The 13,845-nt window shown below is 40.5% G+C and overlaps 1 protein-coding gene across 1 annotated transcript in view; it reads right to left on the bottom strand.

Annotated features, from left to right (window-relative positions):
• The window catches only part of EP300 (EP300 lysine acetyltransferase), a 77,854-nt gene that overhangs the window by 56,032 nt on the left and 7,977 nt on the right, over positions 1–13,845 (bottom strand). Inside the window, exon 2 of the mRNA XM_080971345.1 lies at positions 4,520–5,178. Coding sequence (XP_080827471.1) covers positions 4,520–5,178 — 659 coding nt within the window. The remainder of the gene's footprint in view (positions 1–4,519; positions 5,179–13,845) is intronic.

The raw sequence follows: 13,845 nt of genomic DNA, 5'->3' as shown, positions 1-13,845 counted from the left end.
CAGCAGCATTAACTGGTCTATATCACAACTGTCTTTGCTTGATTTCATTTGTGTTAAATGAATCTGCTATTTTTGTGTTATAACTTGTTTTAATTATACATCACCTTGAGATGGTTTTTAAGAAGGTGATCAATAAATTAATTAGGATTATATTTGCACCTTTAAGTTTAGCCAGTTTAAATCTAGTTATTTGACCAGCCCTTCTATGAAATATGGCACTAAGGTCTGCAGAAGGTAGTGGGATCAGTGAAAGGTATGTTCCCTATCTTGAGAGCAGAAACACTTTTCAACACAGCAAGGCTACTATTGGATACAACCATATGAAATCAAATTCTAAACTAACACCTATAACTGTGTTGATCAAATACATATTTGCATCCCTTTGAAAGACAGTGTTGTTGCTTTGCAACTTTGCTGTTAATCTATATTGATTTTTTATTGGCTGTAAGCATCTTTAGGTAAACATATCAGTTTTGCTCTCAGATTCAAAACCTTTCCCAAACCAGGGTTAGGTTAAACAACTGCCACCAAGAAAGAGCCAGTAAGAATTTCTGCTGGCTCAGACCTTGAGGGCCTGATATAATCAGGTAATAAATAAAAATGTTTGCAACTTAGAATTCTAGGTGCTTTGGGAAACAAAACATACAAGCCCATAGATTGAGAAAAGGAAACTGTATCACTCCAGAGCCACTATTCATGTGTTTCATGTCCATGCAAAGCACAAGAGTTCTCAGCAATGTGCAGCAGAAAACTTTTCAGAGCTTTATTTTTCCATGAAAATTTTTCTGTTTTAGAAGTTCATTAGCAAAAATGAAAAGATGCCAAACGCAGCTATTAAGCAAGCTTGATAGTTTCAAAGATTTTAGTTTTGTTTATTAAATACAAGAAAATATAGCAAACTAGATCACTCTCAGAAATTTTTCCAGGAAATCCATGTTGAAAGAGGTGTTACAGGTTTTTATCTTGGAAGCCACAGAATACACCAGTTATTTTTAAGGGCAATACATAAATAGCAACCCTTCCCCAAAGTAGTAATATTAAATGGGAGTTATCATTATAGTGGAGATCAGAAGGTGGGCACAAAGTATCTTTACTTCAGTAGCTCTTAGAGATAGAACACAACCTGTTCCCAGCCTGAGTCATATAACAGGAGGTGAACTGACCAGTAAACCCTGAGAAAAAAATCCATACCCGCTACTTTGTGGGACATGTTCAGGTGAAGAAAAGGCTAAGGAGTAAATCCTACACAATCCAAAATGGAGTCCCTAAGACGGTTGGATGGTGCCCTGTATACCTCCTTCCAGCAACTCCTGCAACCAAACTTTCCTTTCCTTTGGACCACATCAGTGAAACCGAGATGGTTGTTGGATGCCACTTCCTTTGAGCTGCAGCTCCCAAGCCTGCATGCTCCCCTTACCAGGTGAGGAGGTGGGGTGAAAGATGCTTGCTAGGGAGAGGGCATGGCTAGCAAATTGTAGGGCCTTGTCACTGTCATATTTGTTCTTTACTCCACATGTTAACCCTGTTTCTGAGATAGTGCTTCCACAACTTCTATCAAGATGCCACCGAAATCAGCAATGACTGCAAGACTTCCCTTTTCCAAGCATCACTGTCCACCTCATTCACATATACCTTGCTAAAATCATTTCCCATGTAAACCAAAACATTCACTAGTAGACAAAATTGAAGTGATTCTACTTCCCCAACTTCCAAATGTGAACATGTACCTACAGTAGTCACTGGCAGTGAAGCATTCTGCAGTGGGTATGTCCAACTCATTCACATTATTTTTAAAAAGCTGCCATCTCAAGCACAGAAATAGCGATGGAAATACAGTAATGTAGCAGTCCTGTCACAAAAACATTCCTCAATAGCAACAAGCTCTCTCATGTCAAGCAAAAAATGTTTTTGCTTCAAGAATTCAACTACAAAAAATGTTGATTAATTCCCTGCATCTGGGGCCAGGATTCCTCTACTCTTCAATTTAGATTCCAGTAAGTTTTCAGACTGAATCAAACACTTGCATTCTCTTTCAGGGTTAGGACACTGTTCAACTGACCAGCCAAATATACAAGAAATCAAACATGTTGATAAAACATGGATCATTAAGTATTTTTGTAGGGGGGTTTTACATTTACAATGGCAAATTTATTTTATATTATAAGACGGTGTTGTTTCAAGTTATGCTAGGCAGTGATGCTACATATTTTTCTGAAATTCCAGATTTCATCTCACTATAAAATCTGGCACTACTTTTGATAATTTGAAATTCATATTTTGTCACTTGAATATGTGTGTAGCCAACTGGACCTACAATAGTAGTTACACTTCATTGCTAAAGCCCAGCCTCTCATGCCTTCCCACTGCCTGAGTTAAACAAAAACAAAGAACACCGTACTGTACTATTTTTTTGGTCACACACTTCCATTTCCTCGCTACTGACAGTGTGAAGTCCATTCTCCCCATAAAAAAACAAGCTTTCTAAAAATAAAATGTTATTCTTATCTTGTCACTGCACCTATATACATCCAAACTTAAAATCTTTGTTCTACTTTGTTACTTTAGAGCTAGTTATTGCCTTTAAAGTCTGCTTACAAGACTTATGTCTGAATTATCAACTGAGATTCTGCAGACCTTAGGAACCAAAGATCAGAATTTGCTATATCCCCTTTACAAGCTTCACTCTTTGACAAGCTAAACAGCTCACAAAGATGGAACTGTAAGGCAAGCAGGTTGACTGATCAACCAAGCTCATCAGCCAAGCAACTTGCAAACCCAGTCTGCATCTAAGTAGTAAACCTGCCAGTGAGGGCCACACTACGGAGACTGAACACATTGTTCTGTTTAGTCATTAGAGCAAATGAGTTTTCAAAAGACAGGTGAAAGGGTATTATATGCAAAGACTGCATAGATCTATGCTACTAAAGAAATCCTCACCAACGTGTGCCCTTCATATGTTTCTGACTACATCTATCACCAGGCATGAGGACCCTCTGGTTTGTGGGCCTACTTAGACCTAGCACTGTTCCCAATTTGGCTTGTGAGGCTGCTTTCCCAAAACCACACCTACCTACCCCACAACTGATGTCATGTGATATCAGGTATGGAGCAGATTGTGCAATGGCAGTCATGATCTACTGGGAGCCTTAAAGTACACTCCCAATTGTTCATTGGCAAGGGAGACTTGCTATCACTGCTGATCAGCTGGTTTTGGCAGTGACAGCAGCCCTGCTGGGATCAGCTGAACCATGGAGTTCCCCATACAGTAATGCACTAAATCCCTGCTCAAAGTAGAGCATGAAGTTGGCCTGTATCAGCAGCTTGATGGTAACTTCCAAGTCAGGCTTGAATGAACTAGAATTTCCTTTGTAGCACTAACAAGTAAAAATGTGTCAACTGCCATCGCAGTGACATAGAGTAATTTCCAGGTGGGCAGAGGCTCACCTACCTGTCAAAATGGCGCACCATCGGCAGGAGAAACCAGGGTACAGCCCACCAGCTAGATATAATTCCTCACCCATTTTACATAAAGCACCCAAGTCCTCTATTTGCTGCTCTGTACAATCATGTGTTAACTCTCACTGGCTACCACTCAATGAGAGCAACCTGGCAGTTTGCTACATATTTCCCATAGGATAAGCACCTGCTAGGCAAGTACCTATTGAGGACTCATTTTAGATGCTTAATCTAAACACTGTACTAAAATAAGTAAGAGAAAAGCTGTTTCCTATCCTTTCCCCTGAAGTAGTAAACAACTACATGCAGAGGTTACACCAAAGCTACATGATTAGTAATGAAATGTACAGCATTTTTCTGCTCCACCACTTACAAAGCGCTAGGTTATTCATTCTAATTAGTGAAGATACTGTTCTTGGTGCCTTATTACACTCACAGTACTGTTTTTTCCAAGTACTGAGATATGAGAAGTCTTGCTGGAGCAAACCTACAGGTCTACCATCTAATTTGTAAAAGTGACTACAAAATATCTACAACCACCACGCAAACTCTCCTTCATTATTTGGCACCAGCATCTGTACTCAGAAATGCTGCACCTGGAGGTTGAAGTTATCAATCATGGGTAACAGTTATGATAAACCTACCCACTACTTAACAAATCAAGGAAAATATTGCATGCACATATATTCCCACCCCACCCACAATTATAGCAATGTTTCACTGAAGAATAGCAATATTTGCCTTCCCAGTAGTTTTAATACTAGGGGAAAAATTCAATTGAAGAACTAATACACCAATCATAGGTACTATTGAAAGCTATAAACTCAATACATCATTTTGAATGGCAATACTGTAACTGGACACAAAGACTATGAGGTTTTTTAGAAATACAACTTTTCATATAATGCTACATGCCTCCTTATCATGTATTAATATGCTTAAATATTCCCAGGTATCGTTCATAATTGCAGTGAACAAGCCTGTTTTCTGGAAATGCTCAGGTATTTTGAAATATTATACTTCAAAAACTTTATTTGTGATCACAAGAAAAACTTTGACTTACCTTGCCCATTGCTCCAGGCTGTGGACCCCTCAAGCCTGTCTGTCCTCCCATCTGCGGAGAACCTTGCTGCAATGTCTCAGCCAACAAGTTACCAGCATTACCCATTCCTGGGTTCGAGTATGACATGTTGGAACGTCCTCTTCCTGCTCCAATCGAACCATTCAAAACTTGCCCCTGCATCATGCCTTGTCCATTTCCTGAAGCCAACATACCAGGATTCATGCCAGCATTTATTCCTGCATTCATTCCCATTCCAGGCTGATTTACCGGATTGTTCACTGCTGGCATCATTCCTGCAGTGGGTTGAGTAGACGGACCTTGATTTGGTCCACTTGCACCCATCCCCAAATTTGGAGATGTCAATGCTGCCTGTGCCATGGGGCTTTTGACCATACTGTTTAAGATTCCCATTCCTGGATTGTTCTGCTGGGGCTGGCTGGCCATGCCCTGACCTGGCCCACCAACTCCCATATTAAGGTTTGGTGAGCTACCAGCACGTAACAGTTCAGACAACTGTTTGTGTTTTGAAGCAGCATCTTGTGCCATACCAAGACTAGTCTGCAGCTGATTAATGTCACCACCATTGGTAAGTCCCAATTCTGTGGAGCTGATCAGTTCATCTGGTAAGTCATGTTCCAGATCAAACAGGGATCCAAAATCTAGGGAAAGGAAAAAACAAAAGAAATGGTTTAGAACACTGAGAATATATTTCACATAAAAGTTAGCTCTTTTCAATGCTGGCACAATATCACTTTTCTTATCTAATTAACTATGCAGCAAGCCTAGAAGCATAAACAGGTTTTTTTCAAAAAGTATTTCACATTTTTCCAAATATATAAAAGCCTCACACAATTGGCTACCCTTCTTCTCACTTCATTAAGACTAAAATGGGGGAAAGATTTTGGAGAACAGAGGAACAATTCTGGGAACACATTTGTAATAAACTGCCATTTGGATCAATCTCAATTAGAACTTGAGAAAATGCTTTAAAGATAGCACATCACTAGTAGATGTGCCCAGCCAGATTATAGAGAATTAATCATAACATATCTGACCTTTGCTAGCAGGAATGCAATTTATCTGTCTCTAGTACACACGTGTGGTTTTGCCCCAAAATTATTCCCTTTCGGGAAGAAGTTTTTCAAACAATCAAATGATGGGACAATAGCTACAGCCCTACAATAATTTTTCTCCTTGGATTAAGAACATAACCAATAAAAACCTGATTCTCCATTTATTAACTGCAGCTAGATTAGTGACTGCAAAAAAATTGGAAAACTTTAAATGCCAATCTTTTTGAAGCCTGGATTTCACAGGTATTGTGCTTCTGGTCAGATTAGCCATTTCACAAAAGGAATATTGACTGGGGGGGTGGGGGAGGAAAACTCACACCTTCTATATGACAAGTTATCCTTTTATTGACTTTGTTAAGACAATCGACTCATTGAACCTTATGAAGAAACACTTTCATTTGATCGCCTTTCTTGGGACATCTAAAACTACAACCATCAGCCTCTATTTTTCTTTCTTTTCTGCATAACTACTAAGCTCTGCATTCCTTGTTTAGTTACTTGAAATTAAAAATCATTTTAAAAAATTCACATTTTTCCTCCACAACCCTACAGAATATGTCAGGCTGAGCAATAGTAACTGACCGAAGCTGAACAATGCTTAGCAATGGCTTAAACCAAGGGCTCTCCTGTGCAAATCAAATAAAATATCAACTATACCACATTCCTTCATATTTATATATCCAAGGCTTAATTTCTTTTACTACTGCAAAATTCTAACTCATGTTAAAAGCTTTCATTGTAAAAATAATGTCACATAGTGTTTGTAAACTATTGGTTGTGGTGAAAGAACTGGATCTGGCTGGAAGGCCAGATTCCTACCTCCCCTATTCTGCAACCCCTCAGTAGGTTTGCTTTGACAGATGGGCAGTGCTGACCATCTATCAATCATCTGACATCACATGGCTCCTTTTCCTTTTTGCCCATGCAGTTTGAAATCAAGCCACTGCAGGCAAGGAACATTTCTCAAGCACCAATGATCAGTTGATTGTTGGCACTTGTAAAGCACTGTGCCTTCTTGGCTAATCCCAGTGGGGCTCACTGTCAGTGCACATCACCTGATCAACACTGTCAGCATGTCCCGCTTGCAAATAAACAATTGGAAGCCCACTTTTAAGCTTCCAATAGCTCATTTGGAGCCACGTCCTTGCCTACCCTATCCATGACATCACACAGTACTTCAGGTGTCAGGCAGCTGGCTATGGCAGCCAGCCTTGCAGGTCAAACGCTAGGTCTAATAATGTACACAAGCTAGAGGTTTCACACCCATGCCATATGCCAAGAGTTCAAAGCACTCCAGATATAAATTTGGTAAATCTTACAAATAGCCTTGCAAAGTAGGTCTGTAGTTACACCATACTGAAGATGGGGGCAAGAAAACAGTAGCTAACGAAGACACCTAGCAAGCTCACAGCCGAAGTGAAATGAACCAGGAACTTACTGTGCAACACCAGTTTTCTTCATGTGCCACTATAAAGAATACTTCCTTCTTGGTTTTCGTTCAGCAACTGAATTGCCTAGACTAAAGGTCTTAAACACGCTATCGTTCACACAAGTATATTGAGTTTGCATCAGCTCAATCTACTTAAACCTAAAACAGCTTTAAGCACAGAATACAGGCAGGAAACCTTGGTTCTGTTCCTGGCCCCCCCCATATATGTCAGTAGAGCACATACAAGCACACACTGCTTCTGTTCTGCCTTCTTCTGGGTACCAAAGGACCCACGTGTTGGTGATCACATGTCATTTGGACATGCCTAAAATGGTCACCAGGACGCGGGTGGCGCTGTGGGTTAAACCACTGTGCCACTTGGGCTTACCAATCGAAAGGTTGGCGGTTTGAATCCCCGTGACGGGGTGAGCACCCGTTGTGCGGTCCCAGCTCCTGCCAGCCTAGCAATTCGAAAGCACGCAGTACAAGTAGATAAATAGGTACTGCTCCGGCGGGAAGGTAAATGGCATTTCCGTGCGCTACTCTGGTTTCGCCAGAAACGGCTTAGTCATGCTGGCCACATGACCGGGAAAAACTGTCTGCGGACAAACGCCGGCTCCCTTGGCCTGTAAAGCGAGATGAGCGCCACAACCCCAGAATCGTTCGCGACTGGACTTAATTGTCAGGAGTCCCTTTACCTTTACCTAAAATGGTCACCACCTGTAAGTACACATGTATCTTTCGATTAAAAAAAAATAAAATCCAAGTATTTTTTCATGATGGAGGGTGGCTGGATGTGCCCACACACATACATACCTTCCATCATGAAAAAATACTTGGATTTTTTTTTAATCGAAAGATCAAAAGCCTTTTAAGCATCAGTGGGGGTTTTTTGGGGGGGGGGAGTAGGTTTTAAATGCTACAAACCTCAACTGCCAAATGTTAGGCTTCGTGCATCTATTTATGCAAAACCATTTTGGACACACAACAAAGGAAATGAATGATAGTGCCTACAACTAAGCAATTACAGCATCTTTTTATTGACTATGGACTTTCAGTTTCAAAACCTGTTTCACCCAACTCAAGCTAGAAAGTAGCCCTAGACACCCACTAAAAATGCACCTGCAAGAACCTGCTCCACCTTTGGAGCACCTTCATACAAAATGAAATTCAATTGTTCAACATACTGTACTGTTCAGCAATTTGATATTTCAATAAAGTATGTACTATAAAAGATATTCCATATTTCTGTGAGAGAATGACCTGGTTCACACATATTAGTTCATGGTTTAGTATTATGTGTGAACTTGACCCAGTTCCTCAAATAAAATAAGCCATGGTTGGCCACCTGACATTAACTATGTTTTAGAGCAAGGATGAGAAATCTCTGGCCCATGAGCCGATTAGGCCCAGTGTGTCCTGATTCTACGCCATTTCCTCCTAACCATGTCTATCTGCCCCACAACTGAAATCATATGCTATGTCTAGTATAAGGAAAGTATGTGGCTCTAATTGTTCCTTTGCAAATGGGGCTCACTGACAGCCCCAAGAGATCTGCAGAACTACTTGGATTCAAACCACACCTGATGTCTCCAGAGGAGAAATGTCCATGTGTAGATGCAGTATGAATGCAAACTTTGCCAGCAAATGGGACTTCAAAAGGGTTTGCTGTAACTGGTCCCACTTACCTGTCAAAGCTGGCATGTGAGAAGTGGGAGAATTGAGGAGCCAACCTGCCAGCCACATCCAGTTCTGCATCTCTAGTTTAGAGATGTGAACCAGGACAATTTTTTGACTATGGTTTAAGTGTGGTTGTTTGTTCCACATAAAGGTACAGAGACAGTAGTAAGAGTATAAATGATGTCACTGCTAGATCTCCCTGGTAACATGGTCCTTTCCCCCCAAACAATTCTTCCACCTCCAGATTTCTTAAAGCAACTTGCGTTATGGCAACTATTAATAAAATTGCATTCCTTAACAGAACTTTGTCTGCTCTGACCCACCATGACTTCACAGAAGAGTTGTGGAGTGGAGATAAAAATTTAAACAGTGTTTATTTCTCATTACAACCAGCTTTCCGCACTTCACTCATTGTCTACTGTTTACAAAGCTTAAAAGCCTGTTGCTAACATTCTAAAGTCATGCCTGCACGAGTGAGCATGGGGCGTTTAAAATTATTTTAAAAGAAAACTACCATAGAAAACTACCCTTGGGTTGTTTTGTTTTGATTATGCATTTTGTGGTGTTATATTCTGTTTTTATCCTGCGAACCGCCCTAAGACCTGTGGGTATAGGGCAGTATGCAAATTTAATAAATAATAGATAAATTTATCTTAAGATTCTGTCCACAAGCAGCCATTTTATGGATACTTTTCCCCTCCCCCAGTTAATTTTCTTTCTTCTCTGCTTCTATGATTCTATGGTTTCCTATCTAAATTACTATACATGTCTACTCAGAAGTAAACTCCAGTAAGTTTAGTGGGGCTTACAGCTTGGATATATTCTAAGCATATCAGAAAGTCCCAATTTTAAACAGGAAAAGGGGAGGAGGGACACTTCAGGCTACATTGGAAATGATGAGATAGGTGAGGTAATGCCAGCAGCAGCAACTCAATGATTTCCCTTTGGACCAAAACCCACCAACACACATACAAAGTCCTATTCTTCCTTCCAGAGGACAAGTGTCCAGTTCATGGAATCTTGCCTGTGAAAGAAAACTAGTCCCTCTTCTCTAACTCCAGTCCAAGAGTATTTGCAAAAATGTTAAACTTTTGTCTTTTCACTCAGATACATTTCATTCCTTGAGGAAGGAGGGCAGGATTTGTCCTAACCAAGGTAGGAGCAACGGAATTATGTGACAGAGCAACACTATGGGTGACTGGTGAGTAGGGGAATAAAGCAAAGCTGTGGAAGGAAAAGGTTAATCAACTACACTGCCAAGGATTTTAATGGAGTAAGATTTCCACTCCAGCCAGCCAATGGAAGGAAGCATGGTGTCACAGCTGGGCAATGCCAGTAGACATTTTCTCAGGATATCAGGTAGAGCACAAAGCAGGCAAGGAGGCAGGGGGAAAACAAGCCAATGTTTGCCCGATCATCTGTGGCGACACCTGTGATTATGGTATTGTTTACTATGTTAATTTGGCTTAGCATTATCTGCAAACCAGGCCCAAGCTAGTTTAGCATTCTCATCTACATTCCCTGCTCCCATGTGCAAGTCTTTCTTGAGAGGGCAGTTCATAGACAGCAGGAACACCTGTGAGGAATGCAAACTGCTCGTATTTGCCACATAGTGGCCTGCTTTGACATGACCGTGCTTGATGGAGTTTTCCATACGAAGTGCTAACCCCTATGAGCAGTATGCAAATGCTAGTGGCATTCAGATGTTGGGCCCTCCAAATGTTGCCAAACTACAGCTCTCATTATCCTGGGCCATTGGCCATGCTTGCTTGGCTGATGGAAGTTGTAGTTCAACAACATCGGAAGGGTTCTAGTCCTTGGAGTCAGCATACACACATGCAGCAACATCTCACTATGGAGCGCATGGATTATGCTATCCTTCAGCAAACAAGGAAGAAATAAAGAAAAACACAAATGATATCTGCCACACCCAAAGAAACTGCAAGGCAAGCAACCCAACAATGCCATGCAACTTTTTAAAGGCAGCATTCTAAGGTATATCTCACTCTAAAGTACAACTGATTTATTTTGGAAGTGAAGAAAGAGAAAAGCTAATACGAACTTCTATTATAAAACACAATGCAATGAGGGCTTTTTAAAACCTCTTACTACAATAGACAGAGGCTGCCCTTCTCATAGCATTCTGAGTGGAAAGTGTACATTTTCAGCATTTTTAGAACTATAGAAACAAAAACAAAAAAATCCATAAAATGTGGATTAGAAAATAAGAAACGGTTATACCTTTTTCTAGAGATTTAACACTTTCATTAGTATTCAATTAACCAGGAGTCCTATGATATTCTTAACCTATCATTTACTTGCCAGGTGTTCTGAAACTGCAATATGAATGTTTGGTTCACCTGATTTGGTTTTTCCCCCCTCTTACAACTGATTTTAAAACTGTGGGAACTTTTAGGTTGAACCTTAAACTGATCATATCAAACATGCACTCTAATAGAATGGAGAATGTGTGTTTCTGTGAGGCCAGATGAGTACTGAACTACACTGAGGACAGCAGTTTACAGGGTTGCCATTATATGCCAACAGTTATTTTGAAAACGATTAGTTCCCAGTGCTATGGTTTCCTCTTTTAGGGACATGTTAGTTCTAGGCAAGAACAGCGAGGGTTTGGGGTTTTTGTTGTTGTTGTTTTTTAATGGAGGTTCAAATAATCAGAACCTGCTGAGGTGTGTTGCTTCTTCACAAAAATATTAATGCAATTTTAAATCACAATGAATGATGTTGTCAACTATCCTTACTTTAATGTACACTTGTGGTGAGGAACCACTGAACCAAGGCAAAGTTAAGCCTCCCAGGCTAGCAAGATCATTTCAGTCAAGCCACAGTTGCTGTATATGAACTCAAGTTTGGAACAGGTAAAGGTCAAGCTGTGGTGGAAGGGGGGTGCAGGCAGTGCCTATCCGCAGTGCCTGCAAACCGCCATGCAGAGCACTTTGCAAGCACCAGTGATCAAAGCCATCAGATGATTAGCTGATCACTGACACAAAGCACTGCACCCAAATCCATTAGATTCAATTTCAAACTATAGCAAAAGCAAGTCACCTGACACTGATGTCAGGTGACTGAAGGATGGGTGATCCCACCCATCTAGCAAACGACTCACAGGGGCAGAGGAGATAAAGATTCATCTGGATCCAGTTCCCCATCCTTGATGTACATGAATAGCTTTCTTTGGCTCTTCACACACACTTGAAGAAAACACTCTCATATTGGTTAGGATGTTTCTTTCATTCATGAAATGGTGGAAAGCATGAGCTTCCCAATACTAAAAACCATCATACTGGAAATAAACTACAGCCCTATTTCCATCCGGCTTCAGTTCAGTAACAGCTAAAACTTAAACAACTAACTTTAAACACTAAATTTAGCTGTTATTTGTTGTTCTTGGCCTTTATTGGCATAAGTATATGATTTGTATTATTTTATTGTTTAAAGTCATCCAAATACACTGATAACCCAAACACATAAAATATATAAAAGACTAGATAGCCACCACTGAATAAATCAGGCTGTTTTAATGCCAATTTAAAAGGTTCTGTTCCAGAAGTCTGTTCAACTTCCAAAACATTCAGAAACCAAAGTGAGGCTTCTGATTGGCTGCAGGAAGCTCCTGCAGCCAATTGGAAGCCACGTCAAACATTTGGCTTCCAAAAACAGTTCACGAACCGAACAGTTTGCATTCAGGAGCCAAAACGTTCAAGAACTAAGTTGTTCGAAAACCAAGGTACGACTGTATTTCCCAGGAAATATTCACCTCAGGTATCTGAGTGCAGGTTGAACTTGGAATAAGGGAATGGACAAATTGAAAATATATTTGGCACATCATTCAGATTTGTTATTTGGGTAGAATATTTAGTTGTTGCTTACGCAACTGAGGATAGAATAATCCAATCCTAATTATATTTACTTGGATTTCCTATGGTTGTCAATGGAGCTTAATTTTCAGAATGAAGTCCAATTAGTTACAATGCAATACAACACACAGGATCACATGAAAATAAACTTTTTGCAGTTTTGCTATTGTTTCCAGCATTCTATATTTCAATAAAATGAACTTCAACAACAAAAAGAGTCTCATTTCAAAATTCTAGCCATTCCTGTGCTATGTTGCATGACAAAGTAAAATATATTCAGTTTAGATTTCTGTTTCCAAGCAAAGCAGAAGGGTTAAAATTCTGCATTTCTCTTCAAATACAGTATTTAGCAGTTTCACAGTACTTCCAAGGTCTATTTTGGACACAATCATATGAAAGAAAAATCACAGAAGCTAGACAAACAAGAAGTTGAAGTGCTCTCAGGAAATATTCCCCACCTTTGAACCCATCCAACACATCTCTTCCAAGAAATGTCACCTTTTTGATAGAAAATATGGTATGGGGCAAACTGGTTAAAGCACAGAAGCAATTCAAAATGTGGACCAAAGTTTCCTTTCAGGCTGTTTTTATTCAGCCTATTTTTTAACAGACAAAAGTTAATCTTTAGGACTGCTGGTTTTCAGAAAAGTAAAAGTAAGATAGCAGAAAGTTCCTAAATAACCGAAACAAAATCTATTGCAGCATACTTTGACTAGCTAGTAGTCGTCCATCTTTTCAGACCCAGAATCTACATCTAGCCCACACAAGCATTTGGGGATGCAATAATTCTTTCTTTTGTAATCATGTATTTGTCTGGAGGCGGTTGGAGGATGGATGGCAGCTAACAGATTGAGGTTGAATCCTGACAAGACAGAAGTACTGTTTTGGGGGGACAGGAGGCAGGCAGGTGTGGAAGACTCCCTGGTCCTGAATGGGGTAACTGTGCCCCTGAAGGACCAGGTGCACAGCCTGGGAGTCATTTTGGACTCACAGCTGTCCATGGAGGCACAGGTCAATTCTGTGTCCAGGACAGCTGTTTACCAGCTCCATCTGGTACGCAGGCTGAGACCCTATCTGCCCGTAGGCTGTCTTGCCAGAGTGGTGCGTGCTCTGGTTATCTCTCGCTTGGACTACTGCAATGCGCTCTATGTAGGGCTACCTCTGAAGGTGACCCGGAAACTACAACTAATCCAGAATGTGGCAGCTAGACTGGTGACTGGGAGCGGCCACCGAGACCGCATAACACCAGTCTTGAAAGGCCTACATTGG

This window comes from Podarcis pityusensis (assembly GCF_964106645.2).
Source record: "Podarcis pityusensis genome assembly, chromosome: 10".
NCBI lineage: Eukaryota > Metazoa > Chordata > Lepidosauria > Squamata > Lacertidae > Podarcis > Podarcis pityusensis.
Note: the sequence above shows the minus strand (reverse complement) of the source record. Positions and strands in the feature narration are given on the sequence as shown.